This window comes from Temnothorax curvispinosus, unplaced genomic scaffold (genome assembly GCF_003070985.1).
Source record: "Temnothorax curvispinosus isolate PA1 unplaced genomic scaffold, ASM307098v1 QBEX01002846.1, whole genome shotgun sequence".
In the NCBI taxonomy this organism is placed as follows: domain Eukaryota; kingdom Metazoa; phylum Arthropoda; class Insecta; order Hymenoptera; family Formicidae; genus Temnothorax; species Temnothorax curvispinosus.
The window spans coordinates 1-23,468 of NW_020212626.1; the positions used below are offsets into that span (position 1 = coordinate 1).

The 23,468-nt window shown below is 34.4% G+C and overlaps 1 protein-coding gene across 1 annotated transcript; it reads left to right on the plus strand.

The window, feature by feature from the left end:
- The first annotated feature begins 19,820 nt into the window (after positions 1-19,820).
- LOC112451998 (trissin receptor-like) lies at positions 19,821-22,863 on the plus strand. The gene is made up of 2 exons (XM_025011976.1): positions 19,821-20,487; positions 21,045-22,863. The coding sequence occupies exons 1-2, from the start codon at positions 19,835-19,837 to the stop codon at positions 21,454-21,456; spliced, it is 1,065 nt and encodes a 354-aa protein (XP_024867744.1). The 5' UTR covers positions 19,821-19,834; the 3' UTR covers positions 21,457-22,863.
- The last annotated feature ends 605 nt before the right edge of the window (positions 22,864-23,468 follow it).

The following is a 23,468-nucleotide window of genomic DNA, read 5'->3' on the forward strand; positions in this document are numbered from 1 at the left end:
GTCAGAATCAGATGTATAAAGAACGAAAGTATAAAGGAAGAAAGCTACCCGTTTAAACGCGTCTGGTTCTATTTACTTTTTACGTCTGTCGAAAGTAGGTATCTACTCGCAACTACTTTCTGGTTCGATTTATTTCAAACACTTCTCGTAACTATTGTTTAAAAAGGTATTTGTTTCGGATTTAAATTAACTCTCCTTGAGCTAGAATTTCGTAAGTAAAACTTTTGGTTGATTTTTAAGAGAAAGAAAAAGGGTTTTAGCGAGCGTCAGTTATAATTGCAATATTTTAGAAGTTATATTTGGCATTGCTTCGAAAAAATATAATTTTATATATGTGTATATAAAATTACATTTTTTCCGATATTTATATGTGCGCTTATACGACAAAAAGAAAAATACGTTTTGCAGAGTTTGCAAGTTTCAAAATATTTCAGAGTTTAATTACACGGCGGTGAGATTTAAAAAAATATCGGTAACACAATGCTCCAACTAAACGAAACCGACTGCATAAACTTCCTCTAAAACTCCGATTTAATCCAACAATGAACCGCCGCGACTCATGTGTGTAATAACTTTCGTGGCCACTTGATTAAAATGATATCCATCGTTTGAAACTCGTTCGGATATTTCTGCGTCGTCGTACGGTTGGAATCTCTTACGTACTTGTCGCAGGAAATAGAATCGGAGAAATTCGTTCTTAGGGCAACAATCGAAAATAATCTATTTTCCGCTGGTGGGATTCGATTTCAACGCTCATCCGCGATTCTGGACACGGTTACTGCGTCCGGTATCCTACGGACAAGGACTCCCGTTTGCGGGTTTATATTCGCTGCTTTAAAGACCCGATTGGTGTCGATTCAGCAGAGAAGCTTGAATAAAATATTCACGTGTGACAAAGGACAATATCCTTGCCCCAAAGACCACGTTTGATAATGCATGCAAAATTTAAAGCGAAATTCGCGTAATTTGTACGATTAGAATTTAAAAATCTGATTAATCCAAGAATATGAAGACAGATTAATTCTGTTTGTCTAAATATTATTTATTTTCCTCGAGATAAACTTTCCCCCATTATTAACATCCATCATTAAAATACCGTCTCAGGACAGCTTTGTCTACACAATGAACCTCAACCCTTAGCAATCTTTTTCTCGGTCTCGATTCTTTAAAAAATTTTCATCATTATTTTTATCATAAACACACTCTCTTTTTTACCTTATTTTTTATCATCATAAAATATCCTTGCTAAACTTCGAAGAAAATACTCTACAATTATCTCTATAATATTTTTAGAAAATTGTTCAACAAGAAGTAAAATAAAATTGAAACAGATTGCACAAATTTAAATATATAAATACCGTAAAATTTTTTATTTAATACTCATCAGGTATTAAATTTATCCTTTATTGCAAATACACATAATAATATGGATCAAAATTTGAAAAGAATCAAGGAGGTAAAATAATAAAGTTTACCCGAGTTTATCTTATGGAGGTCGTTGAAAATTTAATAAGAATTTATTTCGTGAGAAAGTATATAAAAGAAGTAGACAAAAAATCTGTAAGAGAATAAGCGATAAGTAAACTGATTCTTTAGAATATTTATCCCAGCAGCTCTCTTCCACTACAAACCCATGATTCGGGGATTCATCATGTTTCTCTGACGAAAAAGATGCGGTACTTCCGGTTTTCACTTTTCTCTTTACGTCAATATCATAGAGATCTCTGATAAAGATTTCGCGATAACGCGCGTTTTACTTTTGTCTGCTTCCGTGTAATGATACTTCAACACTGTTTTGGCTCTCTACTTTAAGCTTATCGAACCAAAGCTGAAAAGCAGTACTCCTTTTTAGTATGCTGAGTGTATTAGATATTTTTAATCCAAATTGTGACACTCTCGCACTTTTTCTTTGCTTGTGTCGCATTTCAAAAACTTGCATAATCGGATATTCCTGCGAATATTTTTCAAAATCCTTGCTTTTAAGAATTTATCATATATAAATATATTTAATTCGAAGAAATTAATTCTCTCTTTTGAATATTTTCCGTCAAAAATAACTGTATAAAATGTCCGCGATTTAATTATTTACAATTTTGCAAAATCTACAGTTGCAATTTATTTAAATTTGTTTTTCCTTATCTTTCTCATCATCAATAATATACTTCTCGAATACGTAAAACACGCTACTTTTCGTGCATTATGTTCGAAATATAATACATTTAGTTCGCCCGAAGATTCGCTTAAGCATGTAACGCATACCTAAGCTACACATAGACGCCTCCGGTTATCACGCGACGGAATAATCAGATTCACGTTATACGTTCGGAGGACGCTACATTCCCATGCTACCTCGTATATTCTTGTCGAACAATAGAACGAGATCTCTTTCATGAAATGCGATTTAACTCGCACGAGCGTGTGTCTCGCCATGGATCAATCGATCTCAATTGAAACGTTCATGATGCACATAGTTGCGAAATAAGTCTTAAGATATAGGATCGTCGTTCATAATTGTCGTGAGACCAAAAAATTCTCTCCAATTTTCGGTCGAATAAAAAGAAATGCGGTAAATTCGAAGGACATTCTACGAGCGATAAAACTGTTCACATGTCACTACTATATGTTCTGCTGACCACGCGATTTCAGGAACTCTGACGCGAACACCGCACGACTTAAACTTCGGATATTTAACCAGTCGCTGACAATTTTTTATTTTCTTCTTTTTCTTTCCTTCGGAGAGTTGATTTAAACATGTATATTAAAATAAAATTGGTTAGTTCAAATTAACTTTCTGACTCTTTCTAAAAATATGCAAACGTAATATGCAACTGAAAAATATCCCGCGGCGTGTGAAAAGCATGTGAAGTTTCCACTTTCCAGAATTGACACTTTCAACAATGTTTCTGTAGAAAGACGGATAATCTCTTGTCAGTGGTGAGAGATATTCGCGTTTGTGAGGACACACATACAAGCTGTGCGATTTTACGAAATTTATAGTGGCACGCAACTGTCACATGCCGTGAACTCGCAAAATATTTCCGCAACATTCTCTGCCTTCCTTCTTCCCGACAATCGAGTGTGATCTGCGCAATTGTCGCAGGCGTCGTCCACTTCCACCCGCAATCTATTATACCTACAAACTATAGAAAGAAGTTCATACGCTGTAATTTTGAATAATTATGGCCGTCCGCCGTAGAGCTGTTCGAATCTGCCGGTTCTCTCTCGCTTCTCTGAGACGCACGAAAGTTGCAGAGTCGCAATTTGGATTCTATTGTTTCAGACAAGCAACACGCGATTTACACATGCGAGTCGCAAAGTGCACATAGAATTTTTGAACAATTTGAACTTAAATAATTTCTATATTTTGTGCCATTTTAGAAAAGTAAATATTAATTCCTAAACATTAAATATTAGAAATATATCTTTTTATTTAATTTTATTAATTTATTTTATATTCAAAACACTAGAAATATTTTTGTACGAATTTTTTCTTATAATAAGCGATACTTTCATCTTCCGAAACATCGACATTTTTTTCTGGGTCATGCGGTACGATTCGTACATATTCCCAAAGAAGGAGCTGGAAATACAGTATGAAAAACGAACAGGATTTGCGAATCTCAATTTTTAACCGAATCCGTTTTTGCTGGAATCGCGTCGATAACACATCGCATTTATGAAAATTTAAACCGATACGATGAAATAGAGAACTGTGCAACTGGCTCTGAAGGTGGATATTTATTCGATACTGTTCTTGTTATGAAAAAGTTTTCTTGAAAAAGCGATGATACAAATATATTGTGTATGCAAATCCTATGCAATATATGATAAGTTGATTGTAAGCATTTTAGGCTTTTATATACCAGATATTTTCAATTCAAACGCATGATGTCTCGGAATCTGAGAATTGTATCTGAAAATTTGAGATTTTTAAACTTCCGACAGACAGAAATAGATCAAGCACATTGTTAAATCAAATAACCAGCTATGTACAATAATCGATAAAATGTGCTTTCAGATTTCTTAATTAACAGCCATAAGGATCTATATAGGTATGATGTCGGCTTAAAAATGTTTAATCCAGAAGCAAAGGACTTTAATAACGCTCAGTGTACATTCCGTAGTGCTTATCGATCGTGAAATATGTACGTTACATGATATACGTTGCGTGTTTATATACATTGTGATATTTGTCACAAAAACACACAAAGTGCATCACGCTTCAACTCGCGCTCGATATAAAGGTTGCAGTGATATTTGCTATCGAGGAAAATCAATTTCTTGAAAGAATCTATGTGTCGCTATGTAGCATCATGTCGATGAAGAAGGCTCCTGCCAGAGACGGAAATAGGTGATCCGAACAGGAGACACTTATTGGACAAGTACCGCAGACGCTCATCGGACACACGCGCATGCTTCAGTTTTTTCCCCCCATGAGCAAAAATTAACTGAGCTGTGAAATATTGAAATTTCTGCTCGTTTATTTTTTGACGTTTATTATTTATGACGTTTATAAAAAAAAGTGCGACTTATGTACAGCGTTATTCTATCTCGTCGATAAGTATATTTAATTAGTAATTTGATTATTTAGTTATATTTCTCAAGAAAAATTGATTTTTCTCTAACATTCGTTAATTTCATTAACGAATTGTTCCCAACTCACAATCAGTCTATAGATTATTCTAATATTGTTCTGAACTGTGGTTAAAATAATTCATCAAATTGAAGGCGAATAAATGCTACGTAAATTGACGAACAGAAAGTACAAATTTGCTAACAAGATACACATCATTTACGTATAAATTATTGTTGAAACTACCTGACGGAAGTGTTAAAACTACCCGACTTAGTTGATAACTAAATTACAGAACTAAATAACAGAATTATTTAATTCTTTATCAAATTATCAAATTACAATTATCAATTTACAAATTATCCTTTGAAGCGTAAAAGAATTCAAATATTGTTCTGTCACAGATATTATTATTTATTGCATTATTTTAATTGCAAATTAAGTTTAAATTATAAAACCAAAGAAACGAATTTCCTTATAATTCGTTTTGATCTTTCTTTAAAGGCGTTATATAATTTTTAAATACATTCAGGTAAAAAACTACAGTATAACTTTAAAGTTAAAAAGTAAAGCTTTTTATATAAATCCTTATAAATCCTTATAAAATATGACTTCGCAAACTCCAGTTTATTTTAACTGAAATTATATTGTCAATTTGAAATATTTTTTATTGGCATATTTGACTGACACTGAGAAGAGTTTTTCTTCGCTACTGTCTACTTCATTTTCGCGGGAATTAAAACTACACGGAAAGTTTAACGCGAACATTATTTCTACCGCGGCAGACATACATATGGTGCACGATTATTTTATTACATAGCGTGCAAAGGAGCTATATTACGCATAATACGCAAAAATGCAGTGAAATAGCGAAGGGTGGAGACTTCCGCGAAAAAATAACTCCACTCTTTTCCTCTTTCACTTACGCTTTTCTAAAATTTATTTTATTTCTTATTTTATCAGTTTTTTTTTTATTTTCCTACGTTTCCCGGAACTCCCATCACGAAATAATAAAAGACTGGATGCATTCGGGGAGCGCGCTATTAGCGCTATATTGCATCATTCTATTTTTATCGCTCATTAGGTGTAAAACAAAGATAGAATAAGCAAATAGCGCTAATAGCGCGCTCCCCGAATGCAACCTGCCTGAATTATTAAAATAAGCTTTCGATTTACGTTAAACAACAATTGTTATCTGTTTTTTCTTGTTTTTATGCTTTTTATATTGCGACAAATGTAACGGAAGTTTTTGTAACCTTAAAGGGTTCGATAAAGTTATTTATTTATCTATAGATTTACATTAAACAACACCTATTCCTGCTGTTCCGAAAATTTGTATTCCGTTATTTGACGATTCTCACGACCTCCTGATTATCCCCGATTTTCCAAGCGAAACAGATTGGATCTCGCTGAGGATGCCGAGAGAGGAGGGTTAGATTAAATAATTGCAGCCTGCCCAGGTGCACAGTGAAAGAGGTCGAATAGCAGCGGGATTTAAATTATCCTCTGCTTGTGTATAAATGTTTTCAACCGATTTTACGATAGCACTATGTAAATTCACACGATTGCTCCGGCGAAATTTCGCTCGAAGACCCATCCGGCGGCGGGTGTAAAACACGAAACGATTTCCGATTAATGTCACGTACACGACTATCCGAAGTTACTACGCTATCAAAAAGTTCGTATAACCGGTAAGTCCTAAAGATTAATTCAATAGAAATTATGAGGAAAGTTAAAACGATGGTACCTCCTCCCATTGCAAAAGAGAAACGGGACGTAATTCTTGGTAAATATTTAATGGACATAATCGTAGTATTTCAAGAGGCGTAGATAATATCTATGATGTCGTGAAAAGAACGGCTTAATAAAATATAGAATTTCTCGTAAATAACTTAATTTCTTTGTCTAGAAAAATGCAATTTATTTTAGTCTTCAAACACTTATTGTTAATGTAAAGAATGTAATGCGAATGAAGGAAAATATTATATATGTATTGTATAGTTATCGTAAAATGTTTTCCTAAAATATTGTTTTTCCCGATTTTCTTAATATCGCCTGTTTTATATTTCATCTTTAACACTCGCGACTTCTCCATCTCCATTTCGTAAATTGAATTTGCAACGTGATTTCCTTTGTCGTTACGAATTCCTATTTTTTTTACTTTCCCGTCAATTTGCCTGACACGAAACTTTTCTACATATCGGTTTATCGATCCATGAATAAATTTGCAACTCATCAGTAGTCGCAATGCAAATATTATAGATAGTAATTTCCATGAGGCATCGAGAAAATATTTTTATTGATTTGCATTCTGACATGTTGTAAAATTTGATACGAATGAGAGAAAAAGAACTTAAAAGGGAAACGAAAATATGATGAAAAATAACCGATAAATGTACACACAGGATAGAGAAACTTGCACATTGTTAAATAAAAAATTGTTTTTAAAAATGTTTCGTTTTCATGACATTAAATTTTAGTGACAAATGCTTTGACAATTTTAAACTTAATTTTATATCAGCAAATATTAAATTCTTTGTAGGGAAACTTATGACACGTACATAAATACCCAAACGTTAAAAATAAAACATTTCTGTGAGTCGGTGATACAAATGATGAGTTATATTTTAATAGAAAATTTGAAAGTTGCGGTAAATAGATAAATAAGTACTGAATGATAAAATATTTGTATCAGATTTTCCTTTCTCCTCAAAATCTGACAATATAAAATAAAGATAAAGAAAGAGACACAAGGAACGGAGAGAAACACAACAAAGAAAAGCGATAACTGAAACCAGAGTGTCCGTAAAATATGAACATGCAATTTTGCGCAAACGAGTAACTATTGGAAAACGCGATTGATGCATTCTGCGAGCGAAACTTCGCTTTTTCTACATATATATATTTGCCCATGTTCATATGCACGCGTGCAAATGCATTCACCAATCGCAAACTTTGTGAACATGCAGCCGGTGGAATTATTTATAATGCTATTCGCAAGTAAAGAATTTATGGGACAAATCGATAATAACTTTATCAATTGTTATCTTTTCGAACTAGTCCCACGTTCACCGTCTTTTTCTTTCTCTCTCCTTCTTATCTTTATTTTTTTTCTCTTTTGCCTTCTTTCTTATTCTTCGCACAGTAAACGAAGTGAGAAAGTGATCGATCGAAGGGACACAATGGCCGTGCGATATGAGAAATAAAAAATTAAAGCGGGAGAAGAAGAGAAATTTTATTAATGCGAAACCCAGAACCGTTAGATTGCGAGCAAAGCGAGAAATATATAGTGATAAATCTTCTGATTTGTTATATTTGTACGAGGCATTAAATCACGGATTGTCATTTTTCATTTTCTTTATGAGGTCGACTTTTATCTTTCAGATTGCACTAATACCGTTTGACGACAAGATTGTGAATAATACAATACCAGTGTCAATTCAGTCGTCGAAAAAAGATCGTCTAGCTTTAATAAATTATATTCGATCCACCGCGTTTATATAAAGGACGGTAACCCGAAAACCTCATACAGATATTTTAGAAACGAATATTGACGCACACACGTTTCTATTGTAGTATTCGTGTGATTTTTAATAGCTTATATACTACAATATTTATTTTTCCCCTATTTATTTATTGCTGCTTTTTAATGCGCGAGAGTGTTGCGAATTTATTTTGAAATTAAACGTATTTTTGTGTTTAGACAACGTGTATTTCTGACGTGTGCGCCAAAGTATATATTGGAAGTCACTCACAAACGTTAGCGCCGATTCGCATGTTATTATTTCACGGTGACGACTGACGAGTCGAGTGTCCTTCCCCACATAGTGGTGCGCGAATATTGGAGCAGTCTTGCTCCAGGCTCCAGCCTCGAGCAGTGCTACACGTTTCATTCAGATCAAGAGACAATAAAGCTTTGTGTTATCAATTCGCGGCTTCTTTTCCTTTTTCAATCTGTCACACTCTCCAACAGAGAATAAATATCCTGAGGGAGTATTAAATCTCAATTAATTTAATATTAAAAATTGGAAAAGTTGTGAGAGTCAGACGCGGTTCTCTGGGCGTGTGGAACGGAGAGTGTTATTATTAATATTATACCGCTGAAGATGGCTCACAAACTTGAGCCGAAACGTATAACGGATAGATTGATGTAAAACGTAAGAAGTAATAAATCAGTAATTCTGATATTACGCACAGAGAACCACGTCTGACTCTCACAATCTTTCCAATTTTTAATTTTAATTTCGAGGAGGGTCCGTTGACTTAATTTTTTATTCAATTTAATATATTCCAACGAAGTGACCGCTACTGACAATAAATTTAGTTTAACGACGGTTAAACGGAATTAGAGGCCAAGTCGGATTTTAGATTAAGAACTTTTAGATACTTAATAACTTACTTAACGTTAGTGTGCCGCGAATAAATTACGTCACTCAAGATTGTCGTTTCGCGTCTTTGCTTCGCGGCTTCTCTCTTTGTCAGATAAAAAATATTTAAAGTTCTTGAAACGTTTATGACGAATATAGGTCTTCCAATTTTAGGGAAACCGCAATATTTGTGTAGATGTGTAGAGCAACGAGAAGTATAAAAGCAATTGAGTAACTGTCATGGAGAGTTTATTAAGGAGAAGGTCTAAATTTACATAAATCCTGACATTTACCCTAGTAAACTTTTACCCTAGTAAACTAACTGACGAACGAATCGTTAGTCCATCTTATTTTGTCACAAGTACTGCATAAGCTATATGCACATATAATGTAATTAGGAATATGTTTTACTTATTAATAGACTTTACAAAATCCACAACTTGTTTATTTTATAAATTGCTTTTTATTATTGCTCAATTTCCATTTATTACATTCAGATAACATATAGGTGAAGAATATTTATAATAATAAAGGCAACTCATTAAATTTAATTGTAATTGTATTAGCGTTTATGACAATAGGGTTGATACCAGTTAAATGAAGTGCTCGATCATTAAGACAATGAGGAAACAAATCGCGTATTTAACGAATAATTACAATTATTTCCGACCTCATCGACCTATTTACTCATATTTCAGTAGGTACACTAAAAAAATTCTTACATCGGGTTTTTGGTACATTATTTTCTATAAATCTATTTTTTTTTTCTAAAGATTGATCTAATAAAATTATTCTGCGCGGAAAGCAGTACAATTATTTTTAATAAATGCCAGAATGATCCTGCAATAAAGATTAAATCTATGGAATCTCTTTGTCGAAAAAGCTAAAAAGCTAACAGATGTCATCGGTGCAATCGATGTGAATGGCGTGTGGTCCAATATCATATGCGACGCAATATCCATGTGCACGGCGTGGAAATAAACACAATTGCAAGACTAAATCTCTCAAAAATAACCGTAAAAATTTGTCATTTGTCAATCCGGCGCGAATATTTCGTTCTCTTTATCATGGCGTACGTTTTCAATCGAATTTGAAAAATAGAACCGTTACTTCGTCCTTTTCAGAAAATTAGTGAAGCATTAACGCTTTGATTACAGATAGTTTATTAAGCTTGTTCGCTCAATTTGATATCTACCTACTTGCTTGTTTTGCGCGAATTTCACATTAATATATAGGATGAAGGAAGAAGCCAACAGAAACTTTGTAATAACGTATTTCAAACACGATAATCGTCAATGTTATATTAATTTACGCAAGCAGTGAATAATAGTGCAAAACTTTTATTATTCAAATTAGACATTTATTATAACAAATAAACAGAATAGCATCTAAATAAGAAAAATTCCAGATGATAACATAATTGTTTTCTTTTTCGAGACTTTAAATTTTATTAATTTCAAAAAGGATGATATACATATATATAGATCAACAGAAAAATATCAATTTTTTAATAATTCAATACTACTTAATAATTTAATTCCGAAATTAATTTTACTTTTCTAATTTTTATGAGTAATTTAACTTTTACTTGTTCATAGCAGCTAAGTGTTTAAGAAAGTATGCGAATTTGCCGGTTACACGTCACCTCTTTTTGTTATCGGCATTCGATTGAAACTAGCTGAGTTAACGAGATGCGATCATTGTCAGTAGATATAGGTGCTAAAGCATCCGGGAGCTGCCAGGAATGTCCTATTTAACAGAAAGGGTTCGTTCGTATTCTCCAGTGTCTGTCTGGGATTACGTTAGCGATATCCTGCGGAATGGAGCACCGACCCGTAATTTCCGATAGAGAGTATCTAACGAATAGTACGGTATTTCTCACCTCAATGCGGTATTGTGTTTAAATGAAGGGAAAGAAGATTAAAGAATTTAGAAGAACATGAAAAACATGGCAAATTAATTTTACTTTTTTATAATATTTATTGTATTTATTTATAGTAATTTTGCCGTAATATTTACTGTATTTATTCATAGTACTTTTGCAGTTGACAAATTTAGGTTTAATATTATATTCAACAATTCCTTTTACATGATAGTGCAATTTTTCAACCGTCCAAATTTTTATATAAGATAAATAAGATTTTAACTATTTATAAATGTAACAATTAAAATTTACTATCCGAATAATAATGTGTCTATATTAGCTGATTGTATCTGTTATCCGTATACAGCATTTACAATATAATAATTAGAATAATGCATTGTCGTCGAACAAAAATGACACTGTCAAAACAAAAAATACAAATTACTCTTTTTATATAACAATCTGTTCGTAACAATTTCCGTGTTAATCTCAAACAATGTCATAGCACTGTATCAACAGGTGAGCTTTTTACGGTATCTCAATATCACAATATTTCACCCACCATTGTTGAACGCCAGACTGTAAAATGTTTCTCACACTAAAGAAGAATACTTTACGGTCCCCAGATAAATCATCACTAGATACTTCACGCGAAACCGCCGCGCCGAGAGAGTCGGGAAATTGAAGTTTCCACGCCGGAAGTTCTCGATGGTAGAACCGTGCAGGTGCTGCTTACTTCGCTGCACCGTGCACCGTCGTATTTTTGAAGTTTTACGTTATCGCGCGTTTACGTAAAGGCAGCATTTTACACGGTCCTAAAACAGAATTGTTCAGAAAGCTTTCTTAACAAAAAATCCAAATGTTTCTCTCGCTTAATGTAATTTCTGTAACGAACGACTCTTGTCGTTCGTGATATAATATTTGTGATTTTCTTCTTTATAAAAAGATTTCCTATAAATGTTATGCTCTCTGATGAATTCAGAGATTTTACTTTGAAATTATTAATCAACAATATGATGCACACGTTCGAATACTCTCGAACTATCGCGGCCTCGTACTTCAACTTTGCGACTCGCCAAATACGTTATTTTCGACGAAAAGCGCTGCAAATACCAAGCAAACATTCCCTTCCTCTCTCTCTTGCTCTCGCGAGATTTATTTAGACAATCGTAGTTTCCTCTGTGAAATTATTCGTGCAACTAGTTTCGAGCAAAATTCGCATTAAGCAACAATGCTTTACGTATGTACGTATACATATATATGAGGTAGGACGATAGAACCTAATATCCATTCCTCGAACAATTCAAGAAGTTAACTGACATAGGGAATTCATATCTATACATTGTACAAATAAATTCGTAGAATCGCCCAATTTTAGTTATGCAACAAAACTCTATCCATAAATTAATACGTAAGAAGTAACTATATTTAATATATAGATGTCTATTTTTTATTCAGTCAAGGTTTATGAAGACATTAAGGTAATTGAGTGTCTTGGAGTAATAAGTCATCTTTCATCTAAAAGTTTCTTAATGATCGAAAAATTAAATATATTTAGGCAAATAGTATAAATTTGTTTCTTTTATTAAATATAAGATTGACTTATCTAGAAATATTTAATTTTCCGATTACTTGCAAAAATGTTTAATATTAAAAATTTAAACCTTGTAATCTTCCTCGACATATTTTCTGGGAAAAGACAACTCTGAATCAAAAGATGAATATGTGAGAAATTGAGTGTCATACAATATAAATAAGTACCGTTTGCGTTTATTTCACTTATAGTGTGATATCGCGAATGTCAAATGGAACGCAAAGTTCGTGTGTAGCAATAAAAGCACAATCAGTACAAAACAATTAAGATCGTATAATAGGAACACAAAGCTTTTATGCAAACGTTAGTACAATTATACATGTCTTATTCAATTCTTTTATGTAAATGCAATTAAAATACGTGAACTTGAGCGTGTATGCATTTTTGCATAATTCATTACAACACGTTGTTGGTACAGGAGTATTATCTTTATTATCTTCCTAATGATATTATCCCGTGGATAAATGGCGGTATATTTGTTCCTTTACCAAGATTTTATAACGTATACAATAAGTGGCATAGAAAGTACGGGATTAAGTTAAGCCCCAGTATCTTACACTCTATAAGTTAAGAAGGATTAACGTTGGGAGTAATCTTACTTATCAAGTAGTAAAAGCATCAAGTTTATATTCCACAAAATCTTATAGGAAACAAAATAGAAGTATCTTATTTTGCGATTAAGAATAAGCAAGATAAGAAAATGAAATCGGCTGTTATTTCTGTTTTAATCTATTGTCTCGAATTATTAATATTTTTCGCTAAAGAAGTCTCGTTTCTTACGTTGCGTTGCAGTTATTTTATTCGTGACGGTTTACCGCAACTACGGTATTTTCGCTCTGTATCTGCTCGCAAAGATACGCGAATAAATAAATTTCTTACGATGCTTCTAGAGGAGAACGTGAAGAAGGAGGCCGTGTTATCGAACGGAAGGATGCTCAAAGCTTTTTCGCGTATCTAAATTGCATACAAGCCGACGTGACGGAAAGAACCGTTGAAAAGTAAAGGTCTCGGCATAAAATACGACAAGGAAATCCTCCTCGCAAAGTTCCCCGAATCGGAAATACCGTCTATGTGCATGGTAATAATAATGTCTCTTTATACAGCACGTCTTTTCAACCGAATCTCTTGTTTGGAAAATCGAAAGGCGTGAGATTAAGTAAAAATAGAAACTCTATTAAAGATTTAAAAAAATATAAAATGTGTAGTATCTAGTAAAAATATATTCGTTACTTCCTCGAAATAGTCGGCTTAATTAAAGCCTTTCTCTATCAGCGAATAAATTGAAGCAAACTTCGTTCGACAAGTAAGTGGATGGTCTAGCTTGCGGGGTAGGTAAACGACTTTGTTACGTACAGGATTCCTTCGTTTGCGACGGAATCCACTTAAAAGATCGATTTAAACATGCGTGACATCGGACTGCCGCGCAACAACGTCTAACTAAACGCGAATTTGAATCGATGTCGAATACTGTTTGGATTATACGCAAACACGAAGGCGAAACGTGCGTAAATCTAATATGTACTTGTGCAGTGCGCTGAAAGCGGTTGATTGAAAAACTCGTTAAAAAGTAAACCGTGCAAATGCATGTGCAATTCGTGCACACGAACTAGAAAGCAAAGCAAAAACTAGACTATAGCAAATCAAATATCCATTTCGAGCAAAAATCATAGGCGGATAAAGAAACATTGCAATTTAATAATGGGTTATATGCGTTGTCAAAAATTATCAATTATTTAATAACTACACGTACATTTCAAACTGAAATAGTTTTGAGTCTAATAGGACTTCACTTTAATAGGAATTACCAAATTTATTCTGCTTTAAACCACATATGTGCAGAGCGCAACGATGCGGTTAATTATTCATAAAAGTTAGATCGTTAATCTTTTAAACTTTTCCCCGGCGAGAGATGCAACTTTCTCGCTTCGTTGTCCGTATTAAAATTGGAACGTCAAAACCGACTCGATAATGTCGCGAATATTATATTTTTTTCGGCATGTAATAGACGTTAAGAGTGATACAGCACGTATAATCGAGCGAGGACGAAGTTTGTTTCGAAATCTTTACGACAAAAAGAGATTATATATTATACCAATAACAAGAGGTCGAGTCTGAAGCGTTATATATAAACTCATCTCCTAACCGCAAAGTTGCAATAAATATTCATCGGTAAGCCAATAGCTATTAATTGGTAACACCCTGTATAATTGAGAAAAAAATACGAGTATCCTTGCATTTATCAAGGTAATCTTTTATCAGCAAAAATATATAAATAATATGCATGTCATTGAGTATGCCTGAATATCCGATATCAATTTTAATAAAAGATTTTTGTTTAACCCGTTAAGCGAAAATAAGATTGAAGATTTTGGCATGTATCTCAAACATTTTTCTTTACAAGCACTAGAGAAGAATAAATCATATTTCGGAAACACTTTATCATTTTTTTTTTAATTCACGAAAGTATGGAGGTAGAAGTTTAAAAACGTCGACGAAAGTAAACTGAATAAAACAGATTGACCACCGAAAGACAAAAACTCTGAAACTCTTTGTTACGTAGTGCCAATAAATTACAACGTAAGTTGCGGAGTCGCGCAATATTAATTCGCTACATAGCGGCAGTCATGTTGCGTAATTACAATGAGAAAAAAATATCTTAACGAGACTAACTGAGTGATGTATAATTTCCACGAAAAGTTCCATCAGAAAATTTATATAGTGTTCTTAATTTTCGATGTAGCACATTCGTTGCAACATTTTCTATTTTTAATCCACATAATGAAATTAGATATAATTATGAGCAATTGAAGATGAAAGATTTTTGTAAATTGAGTCTTTTTATTAATTAACAAAGTATAAGCAAATAACACCTTATTTTTTTTATTTTAATTTGATGTTAAACAGAGCTTCGACAGAGCTTTAATTTGAAATTTGGCTGTTACAACATTTAACATTGAAAATTAAGAAATTGTGAAGAAGAATAATACAACATCAAGTACGTTGAAAACTTAACTGGCGTACTTTATACTAGTATAATTTTAAATCATACAATTTACGGGTACTTCTTAAATGTGTTTCTACCTCACATAAAGAATTTCTTTATCTCGTGATTACAAACGTATTGTCCAGATTTTCCACATCATCAACGATTCCGAATTACATCTTGGCTCTCGCCAGCTCTCGCGACGATTCAAATTTCATGCACGGACTTGTCCAAACAACCCCTTTCAGATCCGCATAATATCAGCCTTGAATTGGCTCTCCTTGTAGCCTGAGCATACTTGGAGGTCGATTAATTTCCCTTGCTTGACGTCATCTTAGGTCCTTACTTCTGATAGTCAGCCAGTCGACTCTGTCCGACACGAGAATATCGCCGACAAGTACATATTGCGGAAGAACGTGCTGCTGTAAAATGTCCTTTATTAAGTTTGTAGTCTCGATATTTTCTATATCATCCGTATCGAGCCTGTACACGGTATTTTCGATCTATTGCGTCAGTGTCTATCACAAATCCCTTCCCCCCCCCCCCCATTAAGAAATTAATACTGGAAATTGATACTTTTCTTAATTTTGTTGTAACGTCGATTTATTATAGATCGTCAAAAGATTATTTCGCGAATCTTGCTGTGAGACTGTAATTATAAAGCTTATCTTTCGAGATAGCGTAAATATATTGAAATAATTTTTCAATCAAAGGATCTTCTCCTGTCTTTTAGATGCAAATTTAGAGGGATATAATTGCACTCTTATATTCAAAGGGCGCTGCGCTAAGCCACGTATTTAAAGATTAATTTCCAAACGCGCCACTTCAATCCCTTTGCATATACGAAGCGGATTTTTTGCAGAACAAAATTCTCGCTTCTCTTCCTTTACGTAATTAATTTCGCCGACCTGCGCTATTGGTCCGTAGATTTTCAGAGACGTGACATCGCACTAATGTGACTCGGAACACGTTAGACAAACATGACGTCTATCCACGGAGCGTACCTTATTTTTCAAAGCAATTTGGAAAATTATAATTTAAAAGCTTTCGCGACAAAACTGGAAAATTATGCATATTTTAAAACTTTTCTTTTAAGAAAAATTAACTTTGATCATATTTAATAGGAATAAACTGTCGTCATACTTTCAATAAAATATCAGTCTCGAGTAAATCAAAGAATTTGCCTTTAAAGGACAATTCAATGAATCGAGGACACTCCAAATGAAAGAATGAATCTCAATGAATCGCGACTAAGATTTTTATAATTACTCCTTAATCCGGATCAATGCGTCTTCGCCGACCGCAATAATGAGAGGAATCTAACAAAGAAAGTGTTTTTCACGAGGAGCCATTGACTATAGATCTTACGTCAGAATAAAATTACAGGTCTTATATGATAAAATATGATAAAAAAAGCAAAATTGACAGAGCAATGAAAGTCAGTAGTCGAGTCCATCTTCAAGATCGTCGTAAAATTAAATTTGTTCATCAAGCTTGAAGGAAAAATGCTCGGTATTAATTTTTCAGCGTGAAGCGCGGTTTATGAGCGTCATTCATAAAAATCTCGTGAGTAAAATGTGATCATAGAGATGATCCGTCATTCTCAACGTGATCACCGTTTATCGACGAACATTTTTAACTCTTTAAACGATAAATCTTTTGTGATCTGCGAGCTTTTTCCTAACATATATGTTATATAAAATATAAATTACATATATTTTCAAGTAATATTTTCAAGTAATAATTTCAAGTAATATTAATTAAGTATAGGCGAAAGGAAAAACATTTGTATTTCCGTTCTCAGCTCACGCCGATTGTTATATTGATAATGTGTCAATAAATTCGAGCGACCGCAATGTATGTGCGCGCGCGCGCGCGTGTATGTGTGTTAAACGACAATAAATCCGGTTTATATTTGAAATTAAAATATTCGGATACAAATGACTAGTTATCGATAAGATATAATTAATCGCGGGCGTAAGACGCGAATTCCCGCGCGATTCGATTTACGATCCGGAGAAAACTCACGTTCGATTTGTGTTAATCTATCGCCGTGGATCGCTTCCAACTGCTGCGTGGAAGCGATATAATTGGATATAATTGGATATAATTGCGAACAACATCTTAAATCTTCCGATCATTAGTCGCAGATACCTCGCTGTCTTATGCTCTTTTATTTTACGAGTGGAATTTCACGAAAGAATCTTTGGAAAGAAAATAAGAGGGATTAAAGCGATTGTAGCAGGAAGAGAGAAGGAGGACGAGAAATATGGAAGCTGAAGTCCCTTTCGTCGCGACCGTTATATAATTTTCAACTTCCAGAGATCGCCGAAACTTTTCACTCCGGTTATTCGTTCCTTCGCCTCTCCATAATGAGCTATGAGACTGCGGCCTCTTAGCTTCCTCGAACTCGAGCTGGCAGACCGCCATTATCATCTTATCAAGAGGCACGGTAGTGTTTCGCGCCAAGTACGCGCGGAGTTTTTTTTTTACTTTTTTGAAAAAGGAAATTTTGTACTGATCATGTTCCTTATTACGACTTAAGAAACGGAGTTCCAAACATCCGTCATTCGCGCGCAAAGTATATTGACGTGCGAATTATTTCGCAGGCGAGACAAAGAAAAGACAAACTTTTTAATTCACTACAATGCGATTGCGATAAATTTTATTATCAATGTTTTGCTTTCGCTCTTTCTTTTCTTTAGAGAATATTAAGGTAGAGCGTTCGTGATAGGCATATAAAAGCAGGCTTCCGTCTCAACCCGTGCCATCTCATTTTCTGCATTTCATGCAGCCTTCGTGACGTGCGCTTCTTTAACCGGAACAACGTCGTATACGTTTGCTTTTGGCAACGGCCTCAAGTGCGGAAACGAAGAACAAAGGGTGACATTCCGTGAAGAAATTTGCGAAGGAATGAGAAGCAGCAGTCATTGTCATCGCTCTCTCGCAGCGAAATCTAATATAATACAAATATAAAAGAACATAAAAGAAATTGACCCAAATATACTGTAAAATAGTATATATAAGCTAAAAAGTAAAGTTAGAAAACAGAGAGAGAAAGAGATATCCACGCTGAATAGACAATTGGTGCAAAGATAATACCTCTTGTCAAGGACTGATCAAATAAAAATATCCAGCATAAATCGCTTTCGAGCTGTGATGAATTAAAAAAAGTGAAGTAAAATCTTAATCTTTTTAATTAAGAAAGCTTAATTAACAATTATTTTTTAATAACAAATTACAATTTTTAACAAAGTTTACTTCAGATAAATGTCATAACAAAATCTTAAATTGACGTAAAGTTACCAAGAGATATTTCATTTTAAAATTATATCATTTTTTCTCGTACCCAATACACTTTATTTCTAATAATGACATTTTCCATACTCAATATACATACCTCGTACCATGTGTGTGAGAGCTGATAAATCTTATCAATAAATTATATGTATATGTGGATAGTACGCATCATGAAAGCACTTACGGGGATGCACTGATGCAGCGTTGAAGCGTAATACTTCCGCTTAATAGTATTATTGCGTTATTATATCTTTTCTCATGGTCGCTTAATGATCCATTAACTCGAAGTTATTAAGATTCTAAAATTAAGCGATAATGGATTATTGGAGATTGTTTTACTATACTTCAATCTCAATTTAGCCGCATAATTTGTTGATTAATATCGTGCGTAAGTCGTTTACAGAAAATACGTTAAAATGAGATCACATCGAAGCAGGATTATGATATATATGTTTAAAAAAGACCATATAGAAAAACATATATCAATTCAATGCAGCAGCCAAAAAATTAATAATGAATGATGCAAAATTATTTAGGACATCGGTTTCTCAATAACCAGTCTCGTATATTAAAACCGTTTCTGGTACATTGCCAACAAATTTCGTTGTATGGATTATTGATTGATAGTATTCTCTGTCTACCAAAGCTACTTATTCCAACATAATCCAGATTTATCACGATAAGATAACAAAGCATGTCTATTGAATCGTAGATCATCTTTATTGTTAGATGAAATGGTGCTTTGATTAACAAAAATAAATAAGAATAGATAAAATCTCACAACATGACTTAAGATAATATCGAGCATTTATAAAATTTCTTCTGCTGATCAAGATTTACAAAAAAGTTATAAATAAAAATCTAATATTAATATTAATATTAATCAGGCGAAAGCTTTATACAAATTTACTATTTTTTTACTTTTTTTATGTTATAGACACTATTAATAATACATACAGTACTCATAGATATTTTATTAAATGATTTTTTAATTAATTTAAACTCCATTTTTTATCAAGATTAGAAGAGGATTATAAAAAAACGATAGATATTATTTAATAGTATATGGTGTTTTTTTTATATTTTTTTCGCTACTGATATGTATGTCTTTAATAACGTGGCACTTGAATATTTCTATGTTCCAGGAAACTTGATGGTAATTTTCGTGGTGACGTTCTCCCGTCGATTGCGCAGCATCACAAATTTCTTTCTGGCAAACCTGGCGGTGGCGGACTTTTGCGTTGGCATATTTTGCGTCTATCAAACGCTCACCAACTACTTGATGAATAGCTGGCAGCTGGGCGATTTTCTCTGCAAGGTGTACATGTTCGTGCACGCGCTCTCGTACACCGCCAGTATACTAATCCTTGTAGTAGTGTGTACTGAACGTTACCTGGCCATTGTTCATCCCATCAAGTGTCGGTCGATGCTGACCAGGAAACGCCTCAGGATAGTGATCGGTATAGTATGGATCCTGGCGGCCGTGTACGCGTCGCCCAGATTTTTCTACGTTGAGACCATCAGCAATCGTCTCAACAACGGCGACGTCGACATCATCTGCATAGCCAATATCAAGAAGCACAATAATAACGTTCTGGACGTGGTGAATCTCGTTTTCCTCTACCTCCTACCGCTCTTCCTCATGTGCTGCCTCTACACCAGGATCGCCATAGGCCTCTGGAGGAGCAGCGTAACCCTCGGAGGACCCGGTCTGGTCGCCAAGACCAAAAATGGTAGAGTACACCATCACGTGCACACGTCCAGTATGTCCAAAAACGTACTGAAGGCGCGACGCGGCGTTATCAGGTATGTCTATTTCCAGGATGCGTTACATAATAACGCCTTTGATTTCTGAAACTCACTAAAACCTATGTCCGTTGGAACGAGTTGCGTTCAGAAATTCAACGATATATTGCCATCAATCCGATATTGATGAAATAGTTAAATAATAATTTTGTTAAATGCTGTGCATTTTAATTATAAATATAAGCGAATAATTCATTGATTGGCAAATATCAATGCTCGTTATATATTCAATCAACGGACGTTATATAATCCGTTTCGTCATTTAATAATACAGTTTAATTTAACTATACGTAACATGTTCGCCGAAAACTAAGCCAAATAATAGAAATCAATTTTTAATTATTTTTTAAAAGTGAAAATTGCATTTTTTTTAATATTATGTACTTAGTCTCTTCGAAATAATTTTAAAAAAAATTTCCAAAAGGATCGCGATACATCGCCAACGAACATATCCATGATCCCTTATCGTTATCCGACATCAAGGACATGTCAGAGCTCCTTAATTCGTCAGAATGGCGCTTAAGTATGGTAGCCAACGTCTCGCCACTGTTTTCCAGAATGTTGATCGCAGTGGTGATGATGTTCGCCGTGTGCAACCTGCCTCAGCAGGCGCGCATTCTCTGGCGACACTGGGGCTCGAGCTACGATCACACGTCGGACTTCAGCACTCTGCTGACCGTGTCGACTTTCCTCATCTCGTACATGAACTCCTGCCTGAATCCGTTGCTGTACGCCTTCCTGTCGCGCAACTTTCGCAAGGGTATGCGCGAGTTGCTGCACTGTAGGGGGACGAGGAACGACGGCGGTGCCTTGGCGATGTGCGCCAGCGGCGACCACAACCGTCACGAGAACGGCGTCAGCACCCATCTGCCTCAGAGCTCGGTCATCCGACTGAATTCCATTCAGAATAGTCTTTCCACCACCCGGCCAATTATCACTCGGCAGAACACTTATGCCAGGCGAACTTAATGAATTATTACCGTCGTCCGTGCGACGAGTGTAAATCGCGAAGCGATTCTTTACAGGGTATTCCAGGACGCGAGCTACCAGAATCCCTCTCGGGGAGGTGCGCGAGCGCCTGCGGAATCTTTTTCTATTTTGACTCGTAGTTTATATTAATGAGTACGTGAACGAAGCGTCGCGTGTCGCGTTGCTACAAGGACACCTACGTGTCGCGAGACTGTGAATTCGAATTAGCCGAGGAGTTTGCTGCAGATATTAGAGAAAACGAAGTTTGGAGCATTCTGTATAACTCAAACGAGGTGAACGTTCTATAGTGATAAACTGTTCTCTTTCCAGCTCTTGTTGTACCCGGTATAATTAAGGAGTTTATTTTCGAAGTACCCCAATATCTCAAAATAAATTTCAGAATCTTGATTACAAAAAATAGACTTCTTAGAAAATTCAGATCTGACTCACTTTGAAAATCAGCTCTTCGATTTTCGAATCGCTAACCGTATTTCTCACAATTTCTTACGCGTGACGTTATAATTTTACACAATCTCGAACTATGCCGACCACTCACTCACGTTACTCAATCGCAGGAATTGCCACGTTTCGGGAACAATATACCTTGTTAGTGATAGTTTTTATTGTACAAGAGAAAGAAAGAGAGAAAGAGAGAGAGAGAGAGAGAGAGAGAGAGAGAGAGAGAGAGAGAAAGATAGGGGACAAGTTTCGATCGCGGTCAGATGGTGTCAGTGGCATGCAACTTAGTCAGGGTGTGTGCGACGCGTGTGTGAACGACAAAGCTGAGTACGGCGAGCTTAATCGGAGCTTATTCAGAGCATATTACGTACTCCCATTTCCACTCCCAGTCTTTGTCCCCAGGCGCATAAATAATACAGACTGAAACTATTGTGGGTTTCGTACGCGCTCGGTTTAACGCAAGAAGAAACTACATTATACAAGTCACGGTCAATATCTGTACTTATGATTACGTCGCATATTGAATTTTCCGAGCTCGAATATCGTAGAATTTTTCATAAAATGTACATTTTCTTTGTGTCTGTTATTTATTGCATACGAGTGTCATGTTGACATAAATTCTTTTTGCAAAATTATGCCTCAACTATTTGGTAATGTTTTTTAAGTTCCAAACGAGAGATCTCGCAATTGCTTCTCATCACAAAATTACTTTCTCCATCACGAAGAAGCTCGCTCGAATTACGCGCGTCATTTAACAAATTGGCAACAGTACTTACTGAGAGATTCATATATACTTGTCGAAAGTGCGTGGAAAGGGAGAATCGAATGGTATGAATGAATATCGTAAATTATTGAGGACTAATTATTACCAACTTATATTAATCTTAAGTAATTGACAAATAAAAAGAAGATCATAAAAAACAAGTGGAATTTTTTACACTGCATTTATTGTTGGGAAGATCATTTTTAATATATGGATTAAACATTATATATTAAACATCAAATACATTAGAAATTTTGTATTTTATTTGTATATATTTATCACACCAATATATCAAGTACGCATTAAAATCTCAATGTATTTAAGATATTATTATTACACCGTTGAAACTTTCAAAAAGCTTTATTTTAAAAATCGTATACTCGAATTATTTTTATAATATTAAAAAGCTTATTTTGAAAAAATACTATATTTGTATTTAAATTAATTAATTAAGTACTAATACTTTATAAACGAAGAATATAGAGCAGTAATAATTGACCAATAGAAGTACAGCGACAGTTCATTTGCATTGACAGAAATTAATTGGTCCGACGTGAGATGCAATCTTAATAGAGACCAGAATTCATTGAAGAGGATAATTTATCTGACCTGTTGGAATAGCCAGTTGGCATTACCGCCTTCAATTTCTGGCACTTGCCAATGCTCGCATTAAATGCACGCTACATAAAATGGAATTAAAACAAATATAAATATTCTTATAATTTACGTGTAATATAGAGAATAAGTAGAACTTACCTGAAAAGTTTAATTACAAATTCTAATAATAATT

What these genes read in the sequence shown, in the direction of transcription:
- LOC112451998 (XM_025011976.1), top strand. Translation starts at nt 19,835, where the DNA reads ATGGTAATTTTCGTGGTGACGTTCTCCCGTCGATTGCGCAGCATCACA. An exon ending in GCGCGACGCGGCGTTATCAG is followed by an intron (nt 20,488 to 21,044) that starts GTATGTCTATTT and finishes ACTGTTTTCCAG; the next exon opens with AATGTTGATCGCAGTGGTGA.